This window comes from Aquila chrysaetos, chromosome Z (genome assembly GCF_900496995.4).
Source record: "Aquila chrysaetos chrysaetos chromosome Z, bAquChr1.4, whole genome shotgun sequence".
Lineage (NCBI taxonomy): Eukaryota > Metazoa > Chordata > Aves > Accipitriformes > Accipitridae > Aquila > Aquila chrysaetos.
The window spans coordinates 32511724-32532652 of record NC_044030.1 but is presented as its reverse complement, the minus strand read 5'-3'; the positions used below and the strand labels follow the sequence as shown (position 1 = coordinate 32532652).

At 45.8% G+C, this 20929-nt stretch overlaps 1 protein-coding gene across 8 annotated transcripts in view; it reads left to right on the top strand.

Moving 5' to 3' along the window:
* The window catches only part of NRG1 (neuregulin 1), a 478013-nt gene that overhangs the window by 280338 nt on the left and 176746 nt on the right, over positions 1–20929 (top strand). The window contains exon 1 of one of the 8 annotated variants that reach the window (XM_030004894.2): positions 14370–14616. The exons of 3 other annotated variants lie outside the window; for them this stretch is intronic. In XM_030004894.2, the coding sequence (XP_029860754.1) occupies positions 14403–14616 (214 nt within the window). In that variant the 5' untranslated portion in view covers positions 14370–14402. Of the gene's footprint in view, positions 1–14369; positions 14617–20929 lie in introns of those variants that run through there. 4 more of the 8 variants (XM_030004892.2, XM_030004895.2, XM_030004898.2 and 1 more) reach the window with 4 other exon arrangements.

The window sequence follows — 20929 nt, the reverse complement described above, 5'->3', positions numbered from 1 at the left end:
TCGTCTGTGGCAATGCATCCTGCCTAGTTTGAGTCTCTGCTGGGAATGAGGAAAAATGTCTCTCATTACCTTGCAGTGCTTATTGGTCAATACCTGCATTTTTAAATGGGATTTTTGGAAGGGGAGGAGGGAGAAACTGCATCACAAAGGTGGACGGAGAAACAAGGTCCCAAAGAAATCACACTCCATGACATTGCTTTGCTGGGTGGCAGTGATGTGTTACAGCTGGGAGGAATTTGGCTTGAAGACTCAAAAGCCTGTTCACTATTGCAACCATGTTGATGGAGGGCAGGTTCCAGCTCTTCATCTGAGCACAGCTGTTGCTGCCAGCCAGGATGTTACCCCCTTTCTTCTCAAACTAGAGAACACAAATGAAATGCTCCATCACCTGCATTGTCTGTGTCCTCACTTTGTTTTGGGAAAAGAGAGGAAACAAAACAGGAGTCAGGTGATGCTTTGTTTTGGATATGGATAGCAAGTAGAGTTCACAAGCAAAGTGATGCTGATAACGTCTAAAGTAAGCACACGCAGGTTTTAGGTCCACAGGGGAGACCAAAGCCAGTTTAATGCCTCACCTGCTGGCAGGATTTTTGCTATTAGCATGTAACACATAAATTTGGCGTTACACTGCCCATGTGGCAATGAAGGCATTAATCCAGCCCGTTACTCTTGGCCATTCCAGTACAAAGCAGGATAGACGTTTGGAGTTAGCAAATCCCAGGCAAGGGCCATTCCTCTTCAAAAAGCATGTTCCTGTGGGCAGAAAGTGCCCTATGAAGGGGAAGCTGTGCAGCCGTGCCAGTGCCCCATTGTCAGTTCAAAGACAGCTCTGTAGTGTGCTGTTTAGGACCCCGCAGCACGGCAGCTGATAGAGCCGTGCCTGCACCCTGCTGCCCATCCAGCAGCACTCTCGAAAGGAAAAGGGGACCTTGTCAGCAAGAGGAAGAGAAAGCAGCCCCCTCCTACTCCACTCTGTGTGAGTGTGAGAGGTCTGGCTAGTCTCCCTGCTGGCATGAGCAAGATTGTGCAACCTGTGTGTCCTCTCCTCGCGGTGGGAGCACAAGGACACCCTTGTGCACGGGCAAAGCAGCTTCCCTGCCCATCATCTATCGCAAGGACCCTGCTGATGTGCTACACCCGGGTGGCCTTCCTGACCATGTAGTGATGCTGATATAAGCAGGGGGGAAGCTGAGGGACCAATGTCCAAAGTGCATAGGAGCAGACTTTCAATGGGTGCAACTCAGCACAGCCTGTTGGCTTCAGCGGCACTGCACTGAATTATACCAGCTGAAAACCTGTTCTCTGCTTTTGCCAGAGTTAATGTACTTTCCTTTCGTAGGACAGGGACAGAGCAGCCTAATGGTAATTATTGTTATGCAGGAAGTTGAAGTTAATCTTTGTTTTCGCATGAGTATAAATGCCAGGGCCTGCATATGTACATTTCAGAAACAAAGAGAAATTCCACAATGAACTCATGGCATTTCATTAGCATTTACATTATCTTTGGGCCCAGAGGGCTCAGTGGAAATGGAGGGTCTTCCACATAAGGAACTTTACCCAGGGCTTTATAAGGGCTTTTTTTATTGGATCTTGAAAACCTCCAAGGATGCAGAAGGCTCAGCCTCTCTGTCCATCCTGTTGCACTGCCTGGCTGTCATCATGGGGAAGAAGTGTGTCTTTATCTCCAGCCTGAACCTCTCTAGCTTCAGCTTATGCCCATTGTTGCTGCCCTTTCCAGCAGGCGCTGCCAGGGTGCTGTCAGGTGCCCCATAGCCATCTCTGCTCCAGGCTGAACAAGCTCCTCCTTGTAGGACAGCGCTCCGGTCCCACCAACCCAGTGGCCTCCTGGAGCTCCTCTGGTTTGTCATTGTATCTCCTCCCTGGGGTCCCAAACAGGGCATAGTGCCTGGATAAGGCCCGATGAGCCCTGAGCCGAGGGGATCACCCCCCTCCCCCGTACAAATCCATCTGCCCTGTAGAACTTACAAATTTAAAAAAAAAAAAAAAAAAAGACAAGCTGGATCACAGCAAAGACAAGGACATGGAGAACATGGCTTGTCTAAACTTAGCTTGCTTAGCTGCAACCAGAAGACCCTGTAGCCCACTATCCTGCCCCTGAGACTAGCCAACAGACCATAGTGGTGGAAGAGTGTAAGGACATGGGAGGTATGCCAAGGGGGATTTGGGGGAATGATTTCCCAAGCTTCCAAGAACTTGAGTCTCATGAGTGATTTAATAGCTCCTGAATCACTTTTTGTCCATGAGTTTATCAGATTGGTTTTGAACTCCATGTAAACCTTTACCATCCACAATGTCCTGTGGTAAGGTGACGCACAATGTAATTAGCTATATGTTGTGTGAAAAAGTACTCCTTTTCATGTTTGAAAATAATAGGGGTTGTGTTTGAAACTACTGCTTTCTGGTTTACTGATGCTCCTTACTTTGATAATTCTCTAATCACCTTCTCTGTTCCACTTATGTGGAGCACATGGGACTCCACCACATCCATCAGACTGCATGCCTTCAACCATCTGTCTTGCTCTTCTCTGTACTTTACCCAGAGCCGTTGCAGGGACAAAGACTGCAGAGTTGTTTTTTTTTCAAATGTGGCTGCAAACCAAGTTTGGCAGAGAGATGTTCTCCATTTTCTTCTTTTTGCCATTCTCAAAAGTTCCTAGCATGGAGTTTGCTCTTTTGGTGGAGCACCACCCCTACTGTGTGCAGAGCTATCTATTTGAAACTCAGGATCTCATCTTGAGTGGGGATAATCCATTGAAACCCTGCCCCTGAATGGGTAAAGGTCAGGGAGGGTTTTTCCTCTGTAATCTTCCAACCTCTTTACCTCCACTCCAGTGTCCTGCCTGCTAAATTTAGCTGGCTTCCAGGAACACTCCACTGGGGTAGTTAATTTCTGCTCTCATGTCCTTTCAGTCTTGCCTAACGCATTCCAAACTTTGCCGCTCTTTGTCCATGACACAGTGATAGTACAACCAGGACTATGCCCCAGTAAAATACTTCTTTGTTTTTTCTATTGGTCTGAAAGTTTTATGGCATGTCTGTATGCCTTTCTTTCTGCAGCCCTACTGATTGCTTTGGGCCTCATATTCACCCCAAACACTCAAACTTCAGCTTTTAGAGTAATTTCTTTCAGCACGTCCAGCCCCAAGAAAGGCGAGAGGCATTGAACGGCTGTGAGAGACTGCAGGTGAAGAACAGGAAAGAGGGGGAGAGCCATCCCCAGTGTGCATACAGTCATCTATAGTGTGCATTATGGTGGTGGTCAACCTCCACGGGCACTGTTTCAGAGACAGTAAAATGGCTACAGCACGAGCTGTGAGTCCATGTATTGGTTTTGCTGTTATGCTGGGGGTCACCTGGTGCCATCCTAGGGCAGAATCTGGCCCTCTGGGCACTACTGGGAATTTAGTACCAGTAGGGTCAAATCAGTGCTGTCTTGAATCAATGTCCATGAAATGGAAAAAAACACTTTTCACTGTTTCACCTATCCCAGAGAGCACTAACTTTTCTGAAAGTGACATGTGATTAGTCCAGCACAGTATAAACCCCCCACTCCAGCTTTTTTTCTTCCGATGAATGACTTTTTCTGTGGCTGGTGCAATGCCCATAATAATATTCTCTCACTGATCTCTGTGAGCAATAGATCTGGCCCTTTAGGGTTAAATTGGTGTGGCCAGCCTTCCCCAAAAAGACTGTGGCCTATGGCATATTATGTTACGAGTAGGGCCACTTGATGGGGCACCCTGTCTGTGCAGCCTGGCAAAAAGGCCAGAGCAGCTCTAGTGTGTCCTGCATCTTATCTGAGACTGGGACCACCTGACTTCTCCAGCAACAGTTAGTCAACATCTTGTGTCCTGAGTAAAGATCTTAGGTAAGATGGTGCTCTGCAGGTTGCTGGAATAACATTTTGAAGATCTGGCATCTTTATGGTTTTGCCACAGCTTTGATGTGCTTTCCTAAACAAATTGCTTCATTGCATCATGCTTGAGCTTCCACCGTTGTTCAATAGGGAGTCATTATAGGCACCCCCTAAAAGCTAGGAATTATTCCAGTTAAACCAAGGGAATAGTGGTGCTGACAATCTTTTCAAGAACTGATGACGTTTCTTGGAGGTGAACACTGTCATTTGCTTGATGGTTACCAGAAGGTATTCATGGATGTTAGAGCTAATAGTAATTAATTGACCATGTAAAACCACTGATGACTGAAGAAGCTGACTCAGATCCCACTTCGTTGTTTAAACTTGTCTGTAAATTCTTCACATTTTCATTTGGTAAGAACAAAGATAAACTGCTTTACATGTAACCACAACCTGTAAACATAACATGCAATGTCTGAAAGATGGGTCGGATTTTCTGTTGGGTGAGTGGGTGCAGCTTCCAGACTGAGGTTGAGAGGTTGGCTCAGCAGTTTCCAAGCTGTGAGCATTTCTTCTCTGAAAAAGAAATGGGGTTTTCTGCAGAATGAAGAAGAGCAAAACAGCTGTCTTAAGGCCAAAGGTGCAAGCTGACAAACTGGAAGAAATGGACATACAGGGCTGGGCATTTGCTGGGGAAATATTCAGGTTCTTAAAGGGGGAAGTGGGGCAAAAGAGACATTTTGCCAGGGCCTTCAGTCCAAAATACAGACAATTAAGGTTTTGAAAATATTACCCTAAACGAATGAAAGACAATAAACACATGGGATTAGGAAAGCTCTCCCCCTCTTGAGCAATTTTTGCATCTGTACAGAGGTACACTGAAGCCACAGGAGGCTGAGCCCTCCTCCCCAAACATTTCAGACACCAAGAGCTGCTGAATGTTGATACTTTTATCCTCAGTCAGTCTCCTCATTGCATCCACCCCACCCAGATCCTCAGACAGCTCGGGCTGCAGTATGTGGGATCAGCCTGGGTGCTAGGGCACTCACTTTGCTGCCCCAAGGAAAGTCACAGCACAGAGTTTCTTTCTCTGCATCACATTTCAGCCTGCCAAAGCCATTAGCTTACCTGAGAAACTATGGCAAGTTTGGAAAAAATGACATTTCAAATTTAGGCTTGCCTTCCCCAGTTGTTCACATTTGCATTTGCACTTGATTGCTTTGCTGATCCTCAACTATTTTAATTTTACTACAGCAAATCTTGCTAGCTAATTATTCTCTCCAGACTAGTTCAGCTTATCCTCTAGCTCTCAGCCCTTTACTTGGGGCAGTCACTCACTTACTTATTTTTGCCAGAACACTGGGATCCGTATCAACGTGACTTATTATTTTCTTGAGGTGTCCCTGACCATCAGACACTTCATCAGATTCTTTAATATCTTTTGCATCCTGTTGCTGTAGACAAGTCATGCACCTGCTGGACCATCTGCCGATGCAGACTGCAATTCAACCCACGCACACAAGAGATTTCTTTATCCATTACTTTGCACTTTGTTAAATGGTATCTGTCTGTACAGAGAGGCTCTAGTGAGGTTTCAGACCAGGGCCAGGCCAAGGTGTTTTGGAAGCACAAGCAAAACCTGATTTTTTTCCTGCCATTAACTCCAAAGGACTCGAGTTCTACCTCCAGAAGTTGAAAAGAGCACATGGAGAGCCCTGCAGGGTGGTGTGTGGCATGCTGAGCACTGTTCATTCTGCAAACCAGGGAAATGGGAGGTCCGAGACAAGCGCAGTGGTACCAGCCAGCCTTGATTTTCAGGACTCTAGCACAGAGCGGGCAAATGCTGGGGCTTTTGTTCCTTTCCTGCCAGTTTTCTTGCCTGTTCCCTGCCTTTGTCTCACGCCTGAAAGGGAAGTACCCAGATCCCAGTTATTTGTATTTTTAAGCACTAAATCTTGGCAGCCAGGGCGTAACTTGTAGGAATTTTTCAGTGATCCAGAAAGAACCCCAAATATACATGTATTTAGGTCTTCAAGTGTGCTAAAGTACTATGTTCACTGGGATCTGTGTGGCCCAACAGCACCTCCTGAATTGTATTTTGTGCATGCATGTGCGTGTGTGTGCACATGTGTGCGTGTATGACCTGAGGATCTAGAGAGAGTTCTGTCTAAACAGTGTTTCACAGAAAGTTTTATCCACAGAGGAAGTCACACCAGCCTGATTACATCAGAGCACTTACAGTGCTGAGGTTCTCCAGCTTGATTCCCTATTTAGTCTTCCTTTAAAAAGGGAGGAAGTAGTCAGCAAACAGCAAAGCTATTTGCTATCTATATGTTTTAAACTAGGGCTCATCTGGAAATAGTCATGATGTGTTAGGGCCAAATTTTCAGGCATGCAAATCACTATTTCCATGGACTTCAAAAGAGCCATGCTAATTTTCCACCCTGTGGGATCTGACCTCTGGATTTTACTTCAACTTTCTCACTACGTTCACTACCTTCCTTACCACACCTTTTGCCAAACAAAGTTATATTTAGCCCTTTGTCTGATATTTTATGCTGAATTCAATTTTTCTACCACCAATAAGCAACCCATAATACCTTCAATCATGACTTTGCAAAGCCATGAAAAGAAAAATCAAGATATTTTTAAAATGTAGTTTTATCTTCCCCTTGGCAATCTTTTACTAGGTGTGTAGCTTGGTAATTTCTGATGCCCCAAAATGAGGAAGTAGGAGACAGTGACCATGGGAGTCCGGTCACCCTAACTGTGGCAGAAAGATAGGACAACAAGACTTCGCACCATGTCTCTACACTTGTGGAAAAAATGGAAAGTAATTAGTCTGGGAAGAAGGAACAAGTTTCTATAAACAGCTCTGAACCAGCACTCACTTACAGATCTCTGAAGTCACAACTTGCTTTTAGAAATATGATGAAGCCTCATGCTGACCTGAAACCTCAGGCACTTGTTAAATTGCATGCAAAGCAAAAGAACACAGAACTGGTCATAATGGGTCAAACTAAAGTCCCATCCAGCTTAACATCCATTTTCTAACAATGGCCAGGAGCAGGCTCCTAAATGAGATTAAAAGAACTGGGCATGTAGAGAGCAATTTTCCAGATTTATGCTCCCAGCTCCTGTCTGTCAACCAGGTACCCTGCTCTTAGGATAACTACAGAGTGCCCAGGTGTATTTGGGGTGCATTTCCACCCCACCCCACTCCCCCCCAAATGGTTGGCAGGGCTCAAACCAGATAAATATACAGTTTTGGCTCTGGCCTGTCTGCAGGTAACACGCCACTTCCACTCCACCCACCAGTGCACTGCGTTTAACACAATTTCAAAACATTATTTTTTGAGGCTTGAAATAACTGGATTTCCCTGGGCTTTAATTTACCACTTGACTAGTTTCCTATTTAACCTTTCACTTCAATCCTTATTTCACAGCATGAAATGATACCCCTGCACACCATATTTCTCTTTTTGAGGCAAGCCTACCAAAATTATCTTCTGCTTGGATGTGATGGGCAGTGCATGCAACTCAGTGAAAACAACATATTACTCACAGAAAATTCTCAGTGAAGGTTGCAGCTGAGAAACTTTGATAGGAGGAATGGCATATGAGACACATTTTACCTGAAGTTCCACTTACTTAGAAAGGAAAGGGCATGAAAACTTTCTGAAAGAACAATCTTTCCCAAACCCCATTTCTGAAAGGGAGCTAAGTCTGTGCCTGGCTTTTAGCAAAGGAGTTGCCATAGAAATACTCCTGTGATTAGTATGATACCTGCTAAGTCAGGGATTTAACCAGGGACACTGTAATTAATGACACAAATTTTTACTGCCTGAGCTAAACAGTCAAGACTTGCTAGCTATAGGTATATATTTCTTACACAGATAAGGCACAGCAGGGAATCTTACCACTGGTTCAGGATTTAATTAGACACATCTTAATTATCTTGCTGGATGAAAGACCTTGAAACAAAGCTGGTGTGACTGTACATCCTCTCTAACACTGTATTTATTAATTTTTGCTTAGGATTTAAATAAGAAGAGTTATGGAGAAGGCAAAGCCCACACAGAGAGACTCCTCTCCCTACATGCAATATATTTTTGTTTACTGCTGCTCATCAAACTGATGTTCATGGGCAGCAAAAGCTCCGGTTGAATCACAGCAGTTCTGAATTAGCTATGAATGTGTGTGTGTGTATGTGTACACATGTGGGGAGGTATGTGCACAGGGGAAGCCTCATCCTTCATTTTGTATATTAATGACAAAATGGTTCCAAACAATTTCTGCATTTAACAGCAGGCCATTTAGCTGAGCCCTCAGTGAAATCCACACAAAAAAATGTACATCTGTATGTCTGGTCTATGGGGCTGGACCTGTTGGTATGCTCAGACAAGAGAGAATACCCTCAGTCGATCCAGTCACAGTTGTCCCACCACATACTGGGCCAGAGACAAAGAAAGCATGGTAGCGATCAGAACACTTACGTGAAAGAGAGGGTGGTCTCAATTCCAGTTCCTGCTCTCCTAACTATTTTATCAGTCCAAAATTTTTGGCCAAAGTGCCTAAGAGCCTGGCTAACTCCTGAGAGATGAGAGATGTGCACTTGCATCTCTTCAGAGAGAAGAAGAAACCAAGCTCAGGTTTCTCCCTCTTGGGAATAGGACATCTTCCAACACTGGGCTGTTAGCACAGGCAGGAGGGAGGCAGTCTGTGCTTGTTGCAATCATTTTCAAATAGCATCTCCTTTTTTTCTGGTGTTTTTGTTTCACTTTGGGGCTGTGAATGTACCTCCCTGCAGCATGAAGTTGAAAGCCTCCTAAGCTTCAATGAGACATCTTGTTTTCTTATTAACACTTGGGTAGCTTCTTGCTTAGCAGACATGGCAGTTGTGAATGCCACCATTGGGCACTGAACAATCCTCAGGCACTGAATGTGGAGCCTGTGTGCCTAATTCAGGATGCTGTTTTGATGACCATATCACGAAGAGTTTGCAGCTACAAAGCTGAGAGCTGCTGTGTATAAATTCCCTCTCAGTTCTAACTCCTGTTCCTCTTCTGTAAAGAAAGAGACTAGTAGCTTTGCCACACAGCCACAGGGGTGTTTTGAAGGTGAGATATCTTGGAGATTGTATACCATTGAGATTTTCTCATGAAGAAGGCTGTAACAACCTTGGGTAGCAGTGCAGGCAAAACACACTCCAGAGTGCTTGTGCTGCACTGATTGACTCCAAAGGGGAGCTGTTTTCTTCCCAGAGCCCGTGGAGCAAAGGCAGCATGAAGTGGAGCCCTTGGGGACCCATCAGACTAGCCAAGTGATTTATTCAGGGACACTGGGTTAATAACGCACCTTGATTAACTGCACCCTGCCGGGAGCATAATTTTTCCTCCTGCAGCAGGGCAGGGATGCAGGCAGGTGCCTGTGCTCTCTGTAGTCAGCTTACTGCGGGACGGGCCAGGTTGTTGTTGCAGAGGAGGGGGGTTACAGGGAAGCAGAGAGGCCACAAGTCCACCACTCTCATGGTGGAGAAGACCACACAAGATATAGACATACCTGTGCAGCTTGATGGCTCAGAGACAGAGCAAGCTTTACCAAACCCACCGAGCAGAGTGCAGTTTGAGACTGCTGACCATGTGGATGCAGGCTTCAAAGGGGTTGGGACCAGCATCCTTTCTGAGATGTGTCACCACAGAGGTAAGGAATGTGTGCTGGCTGTGATGGGGCACAGGTTAACCATGAATTTACGCCCAGAGTGTGCCAGTCTAATTTGGAAGGTCTGTTGGTCCCTTGTGAGTGCAACCAGGATGATGGGGATTATCATGCCTGGCCACTAATGTCTTGCCCACAGTGAGAAAAATCAATCTAGATCCAAAACAGCTATGCATTTAACGTGAACTTGTTAAACCACATTAAAGCTCTGTTTTGGCATTTTTAATCAAAGGTGCTTTTAATATGATCAGACTTCATTACCTTACCAAGTGAATTGGTCTGAACTTAATTTCAGAATTTTTTAGTCCTGAATAGAATATCCACCCAGAAATTGAATGAAGTTTCAATATACACTTAGAAAATTAATTTGGATTCATTTCCATGAGAGCACAATGTGTGGACTGAACACTGATTTGTAGAGTCACACCAGTGAAGTGAGCGAGCTGTCAGTACTGCAGGTGCTGGAGGAGCTTGGATTCAAACAGGGGCTGTCAAAATTACTCCTCTTAACAGATTTTCACCTTCCACATGTTTTCACTTAGTTTATTTTCAGAGGCCATATCCTTGGTTATAACTAGTGATGTTTTTCAGGAGTGTAGTAGCCTTGTAGAAGCTTTGGCCTGATAGGTTTTTGAGGAAGATAAAGCTTATGCCCATTAACTACACAAAAATATTTCTTCATTCATCACACATGGAAGAGCATCGATGTCTTGCACATTAATGGGGCTAGAAGTTGCGACTAGATGATCTAAAAAGTTCTGAAACAGTAAATGTTAAAGTATCCACTTCACTTGTGACAGTTTCCTGAACTTTCACAAATTGAGTCCGTAAAAATTGTTGGTAAATTGGAGGCTATCAGGTCTTGTTTGTAGCAACATATATACAGACACATGTACAAACAACTCTGAAATGTGCCATTTCCTGAAGAGAGACGTTAATGAGACGTCATCACCTGTCACGATTGCTGCTGTTGCCAAAGATGTTGGTCTGTCAGCTCGACCTTTAAACCACTGTTAGGATACTTTTGTGTAATCAAGATTTGCATCTTCAAAATGTCAGTAGAACAAAAGCTACTATTGTCCTGACTCAGCTGAGTAGATGTCAAAGACTTGGTTCTCAGCTGCTGACAAAATTTCAAGTCCAGCTTAAGATAAGAAAGTGTTTTATTCACAGTTACGGTTAGAATACATCTTTACCATTTAATTCTGTTTATGCTGATGTTTCTTACTCTTTTCTTGCCACCAACAGCGTGGCAATAAGCAGTTTTGATGTCTATGCAGATTGTCTTCCCACTTGTCTTCACGGGTTTTAAAGGAACACCAAATGGAGAAAAAGAGAAATTGGCAGTCCTCAGTTTAAGAAGAGACTGAGAGTAGGGTTAAACCATGACCTTTATTAATTCAGGAACCAAATTTGTTAATTAAGTACATTTTCTGTAAGGAAAAAAAAAGGTCTTAAAACACTTTATACTCTCTTGGTAAGTCATTGGAGTCTCAAAGTAGTTGTAATGAAGCCCCTTTTGTATGGCCAGTGATTTGTAAAAGTGAACCTAGAAGCAAAAGAAAATCAGATTGTTGAAGTTTTATTCAACTGTTTGTTATTCTGGAGCGCTTTTTATTTATTTTTGTTAACTGATCTGTCTCTTTTGCCCTGCATTGCATTTTGCAGAGATGTTTATATGAGGGGAAAATTAGACTTAGCAGCGTTCTGTATTCACTTTGCGTGATGTAAATAATTGCACAAAGTGCAGAGGTCCAGAGTAGCTGACTATCAACAGCTAGATGAGCTTGGGCATAGGCAGAGCTTAACTTCTATACTGAAGAAGTTGACATGGAGAGAGCAAGGAGATGAATGTGTAAAAGTTTGATACATAGTCTCTACCTGTGTGCTGGTGACAAGCGGGTAGCTCTCCTCTACCTGTCCTACGATGCACATTAAAGTTTGACTTCTGTTCCCCAAGTAACTGTAATTTTTATGAAATTGTGCAACATGTCTGAGCTATGGTTCCCACTCCACTGAAATGATGTAAATTGTTGCATCCCTGTATTTCAAGAAGTCCAAAGTGGCTTTTTGATGTGGAAACTGATAAAGTGCTTTGAGATCAGTGGGTTGAACTGTGCTGTAGCAGCTCAAAAAGGTGTTGTATGTTGTGCATTTTCAGACCTGTGTCTGACAAGCCCACTCTCTACCACAGTACTGCAACTGAGGGGGGGAAACAGCTGTTTTAACATAATGTTAAATCAGCTGCTACCCACTCTGCTGAAGTACCTCACAGCTGGCAACAGCAGAGGAGGAGAGACAGTCTTACGTGCTAGAAGCAGTACCTGCTTCTTTCTCATCAGTGTATACAGGAGTAAATCACACCCTTCCACTGCAGATCCATGACACATTGTCTAAAATGAATGACTGTCTTCCTTCTGGGAATAATAGGCTTATTTCTGGGGCAGACTTCTGGTATGTTTTCCCAAGAAATTTCCCTTTTCTGACAGAGAAGGTGCCAGGGTGTCAGGAATCAGACGTTTAATTTTTAGGCTTTCATTTTGAATGCATCCTCGGGCTCCTAGGGTCTTCTCACAGTATCGCACCCTCAAAAAGAAAGAGTCTTTGGTGGAGGTCCATCCTGTGTCCTGCTCACAGTGCCTCGATGCTGATAACTCCCTGGAATGACGGTCTAACACTGATAAACACGGCATGAAGGTAATGTTTACCTTGAGCATTTAGATTTTGCAGAGTACAGAAAACCAGGTCATATCGAGATTATTTAAAAGTACACTTTGTTACCCAACACAGTCCCTTACATTTTGCCAGAGTAGGCTCCCTCCTTGCTGAGTAGTGACCCCTTAAGGAAAAACCCAGCTACTGCCGCCAGTAGTATCTCCCCATCTCCAGCTGCTCTTCCGTGAGATTTGCTTTCTCTCCCCGCCCCGCCTGGGGCTTATTCCCTCATTTTCGGTTCAGCACATTTGAGAAACGATGTCATAACGACGTGTATCAAGAAATCAGAAATGTTGCTCAAATGCGTCCTGCAGCAGGCATCTTCTGTAACTTTTTGTGTCAATAATTGTGCCCATGTCCTTTATTTTATTTTCCCCATGGTTTGATTTGTTCACTGATGCTGTATCGCCAGACCACTTAGGAACTCTATTTTTTTGCCTTATTGTTTTGCAGTCGATGTTGTTCACTCCTCTAATTTTACCATAGAGACAGAACTTACACGAGCATTGGGTTTTTTTCTGTATGTTTCAAAGTCCAAATGCTGAAAACCAATTATCACTCCTTTCTTCAAAAGCCTCTTGCTCCAGAAGAGTATCTTGAAAAAATTGAACCCTAAAATTGAGCCCTAAAACTTTCAGCCACAGAAGATGAGTAACTCAGTATATGTTGGGTTTGGAGTGTTTTGTCTTTTTCGGGCCTGACTCAGGAAGATTTTTTGAATGTTTTCAATCAAACAATACTGAAAAACAATTCTATAGCATCTTTCGTGCGTGGTGATAATTGTAAATGTTTTTTTGCAGCCTAAGGAACATGCAGAATAGTCTCCTCAAGAAAAGGAGGAATCACTAAGAACTGCAAAGTAGCAATCCTAGTTCTGGGCTCTGACCCTGCCTGGTTTTCCACATTGCATGGCCTTTCCAAGCATACAGGGAAAACCTTCCTCTGTGAGATTTTAAGTAGTTTGTGCAGATCTTTTCTGTAACTTCTCAGAGTACTATGTTTCCCACCTAAGGGTGTAAGTGCATCTCCTACAGATAATGGTTATCTGCACCAGCAGGGAATATGTCTGAGCAACTAGATACACAGATTCTTGAAGTTTTCTGGGTGACGGTGGAGTTCAGTTTGGCGTATCTACACTGTTACCGGCTTCTTTAAAGCTGTCTCGTATGACTGTGTCGGGTGCAGTTTCATCTATGAACTGCAGCAAGGCTTCACCTGACCAACTCTCGGTTGTGAGAACTGGTGGTTCTGGGATCAGCCCCATGAGGGGATGCAAGAGTAGGAACGGACCCACACTGGGAACACGGACTGTAAGTGCGACCTCCCCGGGGGCACGGTCCCCTTGCAAAGCACCAGGTGGGGGAGTGGAAGCTATAGCCTTGCGAATCCCCCTTCCCTTGAGCATCGGCCACCGCCGGGGGGGGGGGGGGGACGGCACTGCCGGTAACCCCGCAGGAAGCCGCAGCTTAAGCAGGTGCCGAAGTGGCAGCACGCAAGCACCCTGAGGAGCCACCGAGGCCGCACCCGTCTCTAGCTTTCCCCAACCCGCGACCCCGCGCCGGAGACCACCCGCGGCCCCCGGGAGAGGCCCCGCGCCTCTCCCCCGCAGCGTGCCCGCAGGTCGTCCGGCGGCGGAGCCACCCGCCTTCGCGACCAGCCGCGGGCTTTGCCGATCGGCGGGGCGGCACCCGGCTGCGACGCCCGCCCCGCCCCGCCCCGCCCCGCCCTGCCCTGCCCTGCCCGCCCCGCCCCGCCTCGCCGGGGCCGCGGTGCCTGCGCCCTCCCCGGGGCCGGGGCCGGGGCCGGGGCCGCCCCACACCCTGGGGCCGTGCAGGCTCCTCCCGAGAGCAAGCGTGCGGTGCCCGGGGCGGGCATTAGTAAGGCGTGTGCCGAGGGGGTGTGTATGTGGGCTGGAGTTTATTATTATTATTATTATTAGGAAAGAAAGGGAAAAGGAGGGGAAAAAAAAAAAGGGAGGGGGGAGGAGGAGGGAGGGGGGGGAAGGGAAAAAAAAAGGCCCGGAGAGGAGTTTCCAAAAACTTCCAAGGAACTCGCTGCTCCAAGTCCCAGGCGGCGGCGGCGGGCAAGAGCGATGCTGGAGCCTCGGGCGCTCCGGGAGCCGACAGCGGCAGCGGCGGAGGGGGTGACTGCGGGGATGGCGGCGGCGGCGGGGAGCGCGGTGCCGGCCGGAGCCGGGCTGGCCGAGAAGAAAAAAGACGGCAACGGCAGGAAGGGGAGGAAAGGCAAAGGGCCCGGCAAGAAGCCGGCTCCGCCGGAGGAGGGCGAGGCGCCCGGGTCCGCCACAGGTAAGCCGGTCGGCAGGTGCGGGGGCCGCCCCGCGCGGACCCACCGCGCTTTTCCAGCACCCGCGGGGCGGCAGGCAGCGGGCGCATCCCCGGCGCCGCCGCCGCCGCCTGCCCGGCCCGGCCCGGCCCGGCCCGGGCCGGCGGCGTTGCGCGCCCCGCGGCGGCGGCTGCTCGCCGAGCTGCCCGGCCCCGCGGAGCGGCGGCGGCGGCGGTGGCGAGAGCCCCTCGGCTGTCCGATCGCGGGCCGGTCTGCCGCCCTCTCTCCCACCGGCCCCGAAACCCCGAGGGGCTCTCGGCCAGCTGTTGCTTTTTTCTTTTTTTTTCTCCACCCACCCCCCTCTTTTTTGGAGGGCGTGGGGCTCTCTCTCCTACTACAAAACACGTTTTCTGTCCCTTCCTTTCCCCAGAAATCGCTTAGCTGAGTTGAAGAGATGGCGAACTTTGGTGTGGGGTATTTTGTCTAAACTTGCAGCTATTTACTCAGGGATGATTAGAGAGGACTTTTTGCTCGCTTAGCAGCACGTGTTGTTTCTCTTATGCCTCCCCAGCATCAAGCGCAAGTATTCGTGCCAGTGATACCCTAGTCCTTTGTAGGTGTCCACAGAGGCAGGACTCTGTGGATCGACCCAAAGGTAGGGTTGCAGCTGAGCACGCTGCCTCACTCGCTGTAGTTACTTATTTCTATCAGCCAAACACCCCGATCAAGATCAAGACTCCTAGTGCTGTACGAACACATATGAGCACATGATGCTTTTCCTAGAGGTATGCCACCTAGTTTATCAGAAAGCCTAGTGGCACATATAGATGCACTTAGCTTTTTGCAACAGCAGTGTGTAACTGGAGTTGCTGGTTAGTTTATCTGTTTCTTTGAATTCTTTGTTGTTTGTAGGCAAATTGTTTTAAAAGAAGCATATGAAAAGCAGTCAGTTGCCTGATTTGAGCTTTTTTTTTTTGCTTTGGGGTTTTCTTCCCTCTAAACAGCCACATAAACAAAAAGCCGAAAAGGGTAAAACTTCCTGAATATACCTACGTTAACTTTGCTTACTGCATCATGGCCAACACGATGCTGCTATAGATTTTAATCATCAGCCCTCGGGGAGGATGTGTGTGATTCAGCAGCAGCAGGTATCCCTTTGGGCTAATAATCTTTACAAACTAGCACTGCCCAATGCATCCTCTTCTTTGTGTCTCTTGGAGACACTGCTCACCCAGCTTCTGGTCAGCAGTGGGTGTAAATGAGTTTCAGGTACAGCAGGTGAGGTTTCCCTTGTTACGCCAAGCTAGAGACAAACTCTCCTTTTGACACCACCACCACCACCACCCCCCCCCGGGGGTTTTATAATGCCGCTTGCTGTTACACTGTGCAAGCATTGTGAGCATCTCCTGCTAAAACAAACTGTCTCTTGGAACATTAAAACCTCTGGCAATCTTACCCATGACAGCTGGGCTGTTTGAAGTGTTTGGGGGTTTTTTTGTTTGTTTTTGTGGTTGACAGAAAACAGGAGGACAGTGACATGTTGGAGGACTTGTGACAAGAAAGCTCTGACAAGGAAGCGTAAAGAAGACACACATTTTCTGAGTCCTCTAGTGTCCCATCCCATTCTTGTAGGAGAGCTTCCATTATCCTGCTCTGTGGACAGTTTTCTGTCTCCAGTGGAGCAGGGTTGCTGCACTAGGGAAGCTGGGGCAGTCCGAAGAAGCCGGGGTGAGCTCTTGCGCAGGGCATGGAAGGCTCCACGTGCCTTGGGCTGGGCACTTGTGCCAGAGCTGAGGGAGCAGGGGAAGGAGCTGCAAACCAGAGGGGATATTTTTTGAGTAATCCAACCAAGCTGACTCTGAACTAGACAGAGGTTTTTGGGAAGATGATCTTCTTTCTCTGGTGGGGGGAGCCAGAGTAACAGTCTCGAGGATCTACGCGATATGTATCACCTAAAGTTTAGGTAACCATGTGTATTTAGTTCCCGCTTCTGGTGCTGTGGTCTGATCATGTCTGCCATGGTGAGAGTTTTATCTGAAAATCTGAAAGGTGGCAAGTCTGGATGGAGGTTCACCACGGCAGGGTTCAGATCATGCCTAGCTCTTAAGGCTCTGCTAAAACTCCAGAGGGCTCGTGTCCCTACTAAGCCAAAACATGTCAGTGTTTGAACCAGAAAAAGTCCATTTTTCTGGCAAGTGCTTACCTCAGTTCTCCAAAGTGTCAGTATGTTTTTGTCGGTATGAAAGAGTACCGCCTTCATCCATACCTGACATTACTAGTCAAAAGTTTCCTGTGTGGGCAAGAACTGAGCATTCTTCTATCTTATGTAATTAAAATCCCACTTCTTCCAAGATGAGTGTATGTGGCAGGGTAATTCACATGTGTAGCTAATCCATGTAGTGTTTGCAGGTATGTTATCTAATAGGAGAATGAAACACAGCATAAGACATCAGTGTACACTTCACTCACAATCAAATAATGTCACGTTGGCAATGTTACACTTACAAATTTTGTCTAATCTGTTACTTAAGAATATTTTCTTTTGGTGGGACTTAGAACAAGAGCTGATATTTTAGAAGAGAAAGAGTGGAAAGATTGGTTAATGCGAAATGTAGCAAGTGAGCAGTTTCACATTTCATGCAATGGGCTTTTATTCTCTCTGTTCAAGCATATTAGAGCTTGAGTTAGTGACTGGGCTACACATGTTGATTAACAGTACTTACTAGGGATGATACGAAGGCCTCTGACTTTCGTGGGACCATGATTTCTCCTTTTTGCTAATACAGTTTTGTGGTTGTATCTGACGATCAGTTGGTGTGGTTAGGATGTGCAGTCTGAGAGGTCATGAAACAGTTTTGCTTTTTAGTTACCTGCTTTCTTGAATTATGTCAGGAATTGTCATCTTCTCTGCTGTGTTCTCCTCTGTCAGTAGTTTGCATCTGCTCATGGTCTTCCTTCCATACGAAAAATGGCAGCTTGCAGCTGGTTGTCAGTTTTAAGATCTGTGCACTAGCATAGGAGTCCTTAGCAGATCTTGAGTTTTTTGTTTAGTGCTGTTTTTTATGATCACAGCTTCTCTCAGCTTAGTTTGCTTTTGGCTGTCAAAGTATATCACATATCCCTTCAATCTTGGGTCTGGAAGCATCGTCTTATTGGTAACTTGTCACCAGGTTGAGAATTGGCTTTATTATTTGGAAAAAAAGTGTATGAGAAAATGTTTCTTTACTATATTCTGTCACAACTTACCTGGGAACTCCAGAATTACTGTTGGAGAAGAAAGTTATAGAGTTATTGGGGAAAAAAAACCTGAGCAGGTTTGGCCTGCTCTGCTCAGCTGCACAGTGGTAACACAGAAAAAAAACCATCTTCATGTTTTTCACTGCCTGTATGAAATCTGGGCTCTGTCACAAAAGTTTGGGAAGGTCTATGTCGCTGTTGTTTCTTTGTCACTAAAATTATGTAGAAGAACATTTCCCCCCCCTCACTTCAAGCAGTCTTGAACAAACTGATGCTGTCTGGTTTGTGTCAAGTACAGAGTGATTGTATCTTCCTTTAGCAGGGCACTCTGGACCATGATAAATACAGGGGGTGGAAAACTGAGGACAGAGTATTGCAAATGGACAGAAGCTTACAGCTTTTCTCCGAGTGATTTCATTGAACTGCTGTGCCAACTGAGCGTACAGAGAGGCTCAACAAATCTGGTCTTTCTAGGGCATCACCAGTACACTGAAAATACATCCAGCCTAGGCAGAGGAACCTAATGCAGGGAAGCTGAGGTTGTGAAGCAAGGTCTCCAGGCCTTCCCCTCACAGAGGCACAAGTCCTGACTCGGGGTGCTGTTATAGCAGGAGCAGGGAGGCTGGGACTGGGCCCAGTGTCAGCCCTTGAACCTTCTGCCCAGCCCAACTTAGTGTTGGACCACGTAAAGTAGTGCTAGTGAACTGAGAGAAAGGAATCAGCCCAGGAAGAATCCGTCTGTGAAAGAGCTGTGTTTTGGTAAATTAGGTGGTGCACCAGCATATCAGTTGCCCAGCGCCTTTGCCAAGTGTTTCCAGACATCTCGGGAAATGTGAGTTTTCAGGTGGTTTCTGCTTAGCAGACAAGATGAGGGAGATGCTGCTGGGCTTGAAAGGACAAAGCATGAGAAGACATGAAGTATTTCTGAGAGAGACACCTTGATGTATGCAATGACTGACAGTGCTGTCAGAGCAGCAAAGTCTGTGGCTATGGGTTATGTCAGCCACTCTAGTTCAGTAGCAGTGGTAGGAAGCTCTGCAACAATCTGGTGCAGAAAGACAAAGTTGGTGGGGGAAGAGTGAAGAGCAGCAAAGATGGGTCCCAATCATCATTTCAGTGAGGTGACCTCAGCAGCATTGTTCTGAACACATCTGCACTTGGAGAGCCCAGAGAAGGGTAGTTGCAGTCATTGACATAGAAAATAAGTACCTCCTGGTGAGAAATTTAATTTAGACTTAGGTAAAATGCCAGAACTTTGAGACTACATGACAAAATAAATAGCACGAAGTTCAGATGAGATGAGTGTGACTGAGCATCACTTTTGACTGCATCCTGGTAGCAGGCTTGGTGGACAGAGGAAGAAATGGTTTTGATCATATGAAAGACCAAGTTGCAGGTCAGGGCTTGGTTGGGAAGATTAAAGACTTACTAGGTTTAAATTGATACTTAACATTCATAAAGAAAGGTCAGAAGGGAGGTCAGTATTTTGGCATGAATCGAAGACAAGAAAAGCCTTGGAGATGGAATGAGAGCTGTGATTTCTGGTAAAACTTGTCCAATTCTAGAGGAAAACCATTGCTTAGAAGGACTGACAACTTCTTCTGGTGTTTCCAGGCCAAAATATTTATGCGCTGCTGGTATGTCTGTACATTTTTCTGGGAGGAAAGCCTCTCCACCTGTGTGCAGTGCCTGAATGCTCCAAACATTCCGCACAATCTTCAGAGCAATTTTGAGAATGAATCCTTTAAAAAGCATGTGAGTGTGTTCATGTTTTGTGAATAAATGAGATTAGTCACCATTCAACATTTTTTGACTTAACACTAGAAGTACTACTTGACTGTAGCCGTGGGAATGCAAATAAAATTGTGAGGACATACCAGTACAGTTGTCCAGTAAGTACTGCATGCGTATAGAAAGACATTCCCCCTGTGAAATAAATCCAGAAACTGTTCTGAACTTTGTGCAAATATTGATAGCTGAGGAAGGCTGAATAAAATTTTTATCTTGGGTATAGAAATGCCAAGATCTGCTAAGCTATGCAAGGATTTTAAAACATTAATCCCTGGCAAAGCTTGTGAGATGACACTCAAATCTGAGTTTGTCTATTTGCAATTGTGGGCTTCTCTTCTTGGATTTCTGGAAAGGTGCTAACTGAAAAAGAGAAAAAAAAATGAGTGAAACAGTTTGAAACAGCTCTCATAAGTAAAAAAGGAAAAAGAATCCTATGGAGTTGATTTTTCAGAAGACTTCAGCACTCACTATTTGGGGCAGCTAACTTTTCATCTCATCTACTGAATCAAAGTCACTGGGTTTTCAAGAAAACTTTTTGGGTGCTCGGTTCATGAATGTCTAGCCACAAAAATCACAGAGGACCTACCAAGCATCTTTGACAACAGATTCTACTTTAGGCACCTAAGTGGCAATTTGTTATTCTGAAGGTAAGGCCAGCTCAGTGCTGAACTGTAGAAAACTTTCTTCCAAGCATCTCCTTTCCCCCACTTCCCCCCTTTAATCTATTTGTAAGCATCTTATAGTCCTTTGAGGCAGGTACTTATAACCAAGAGCAAAACAGTGAAGAACAATAGTGTCGCAGGGTGTCAGAAGCTCTGGAAATGCTATGAATTCTTACCAAATCAGTGTTTTGTTAACATTCCAAAAGTAACAGGAGTGAATGTGCCTTTAACAGTACTGATAGTTTATCATGTTCCGTTATGATACAAGGAAACAAACCAAGTGTCAATACTTTGTGTGAGTCATTCTCGCTCTACAAAGAACTGCTTGAATGTGCTTGAAGTATTTCAGTTAACCCTCAGTTCCTCCCTCAAATACACGGAGGTCCTGGGGTCGGCGGGAGGCAGGGGGGAGGTCTTGTTGCAGCCCGAGAAAATTTAGAGTGAAAGGCTTGCATCTGAAGAGCTACGGTGTCAGTGTCGGGGCTACAGGCAGCTGCAGCAGGGGCACAGCTGAGAGAGAATCCGTGTCAGGACTGCGGTGCTTGCCGGTGATGCTCACGGAGGCGTCTGTGGGAGTGTTGCCTTAAAAATAATGAAAATAATCACAGTAACAGTGAAAGGAAAAAAATATCCGTTGGTGACCTGA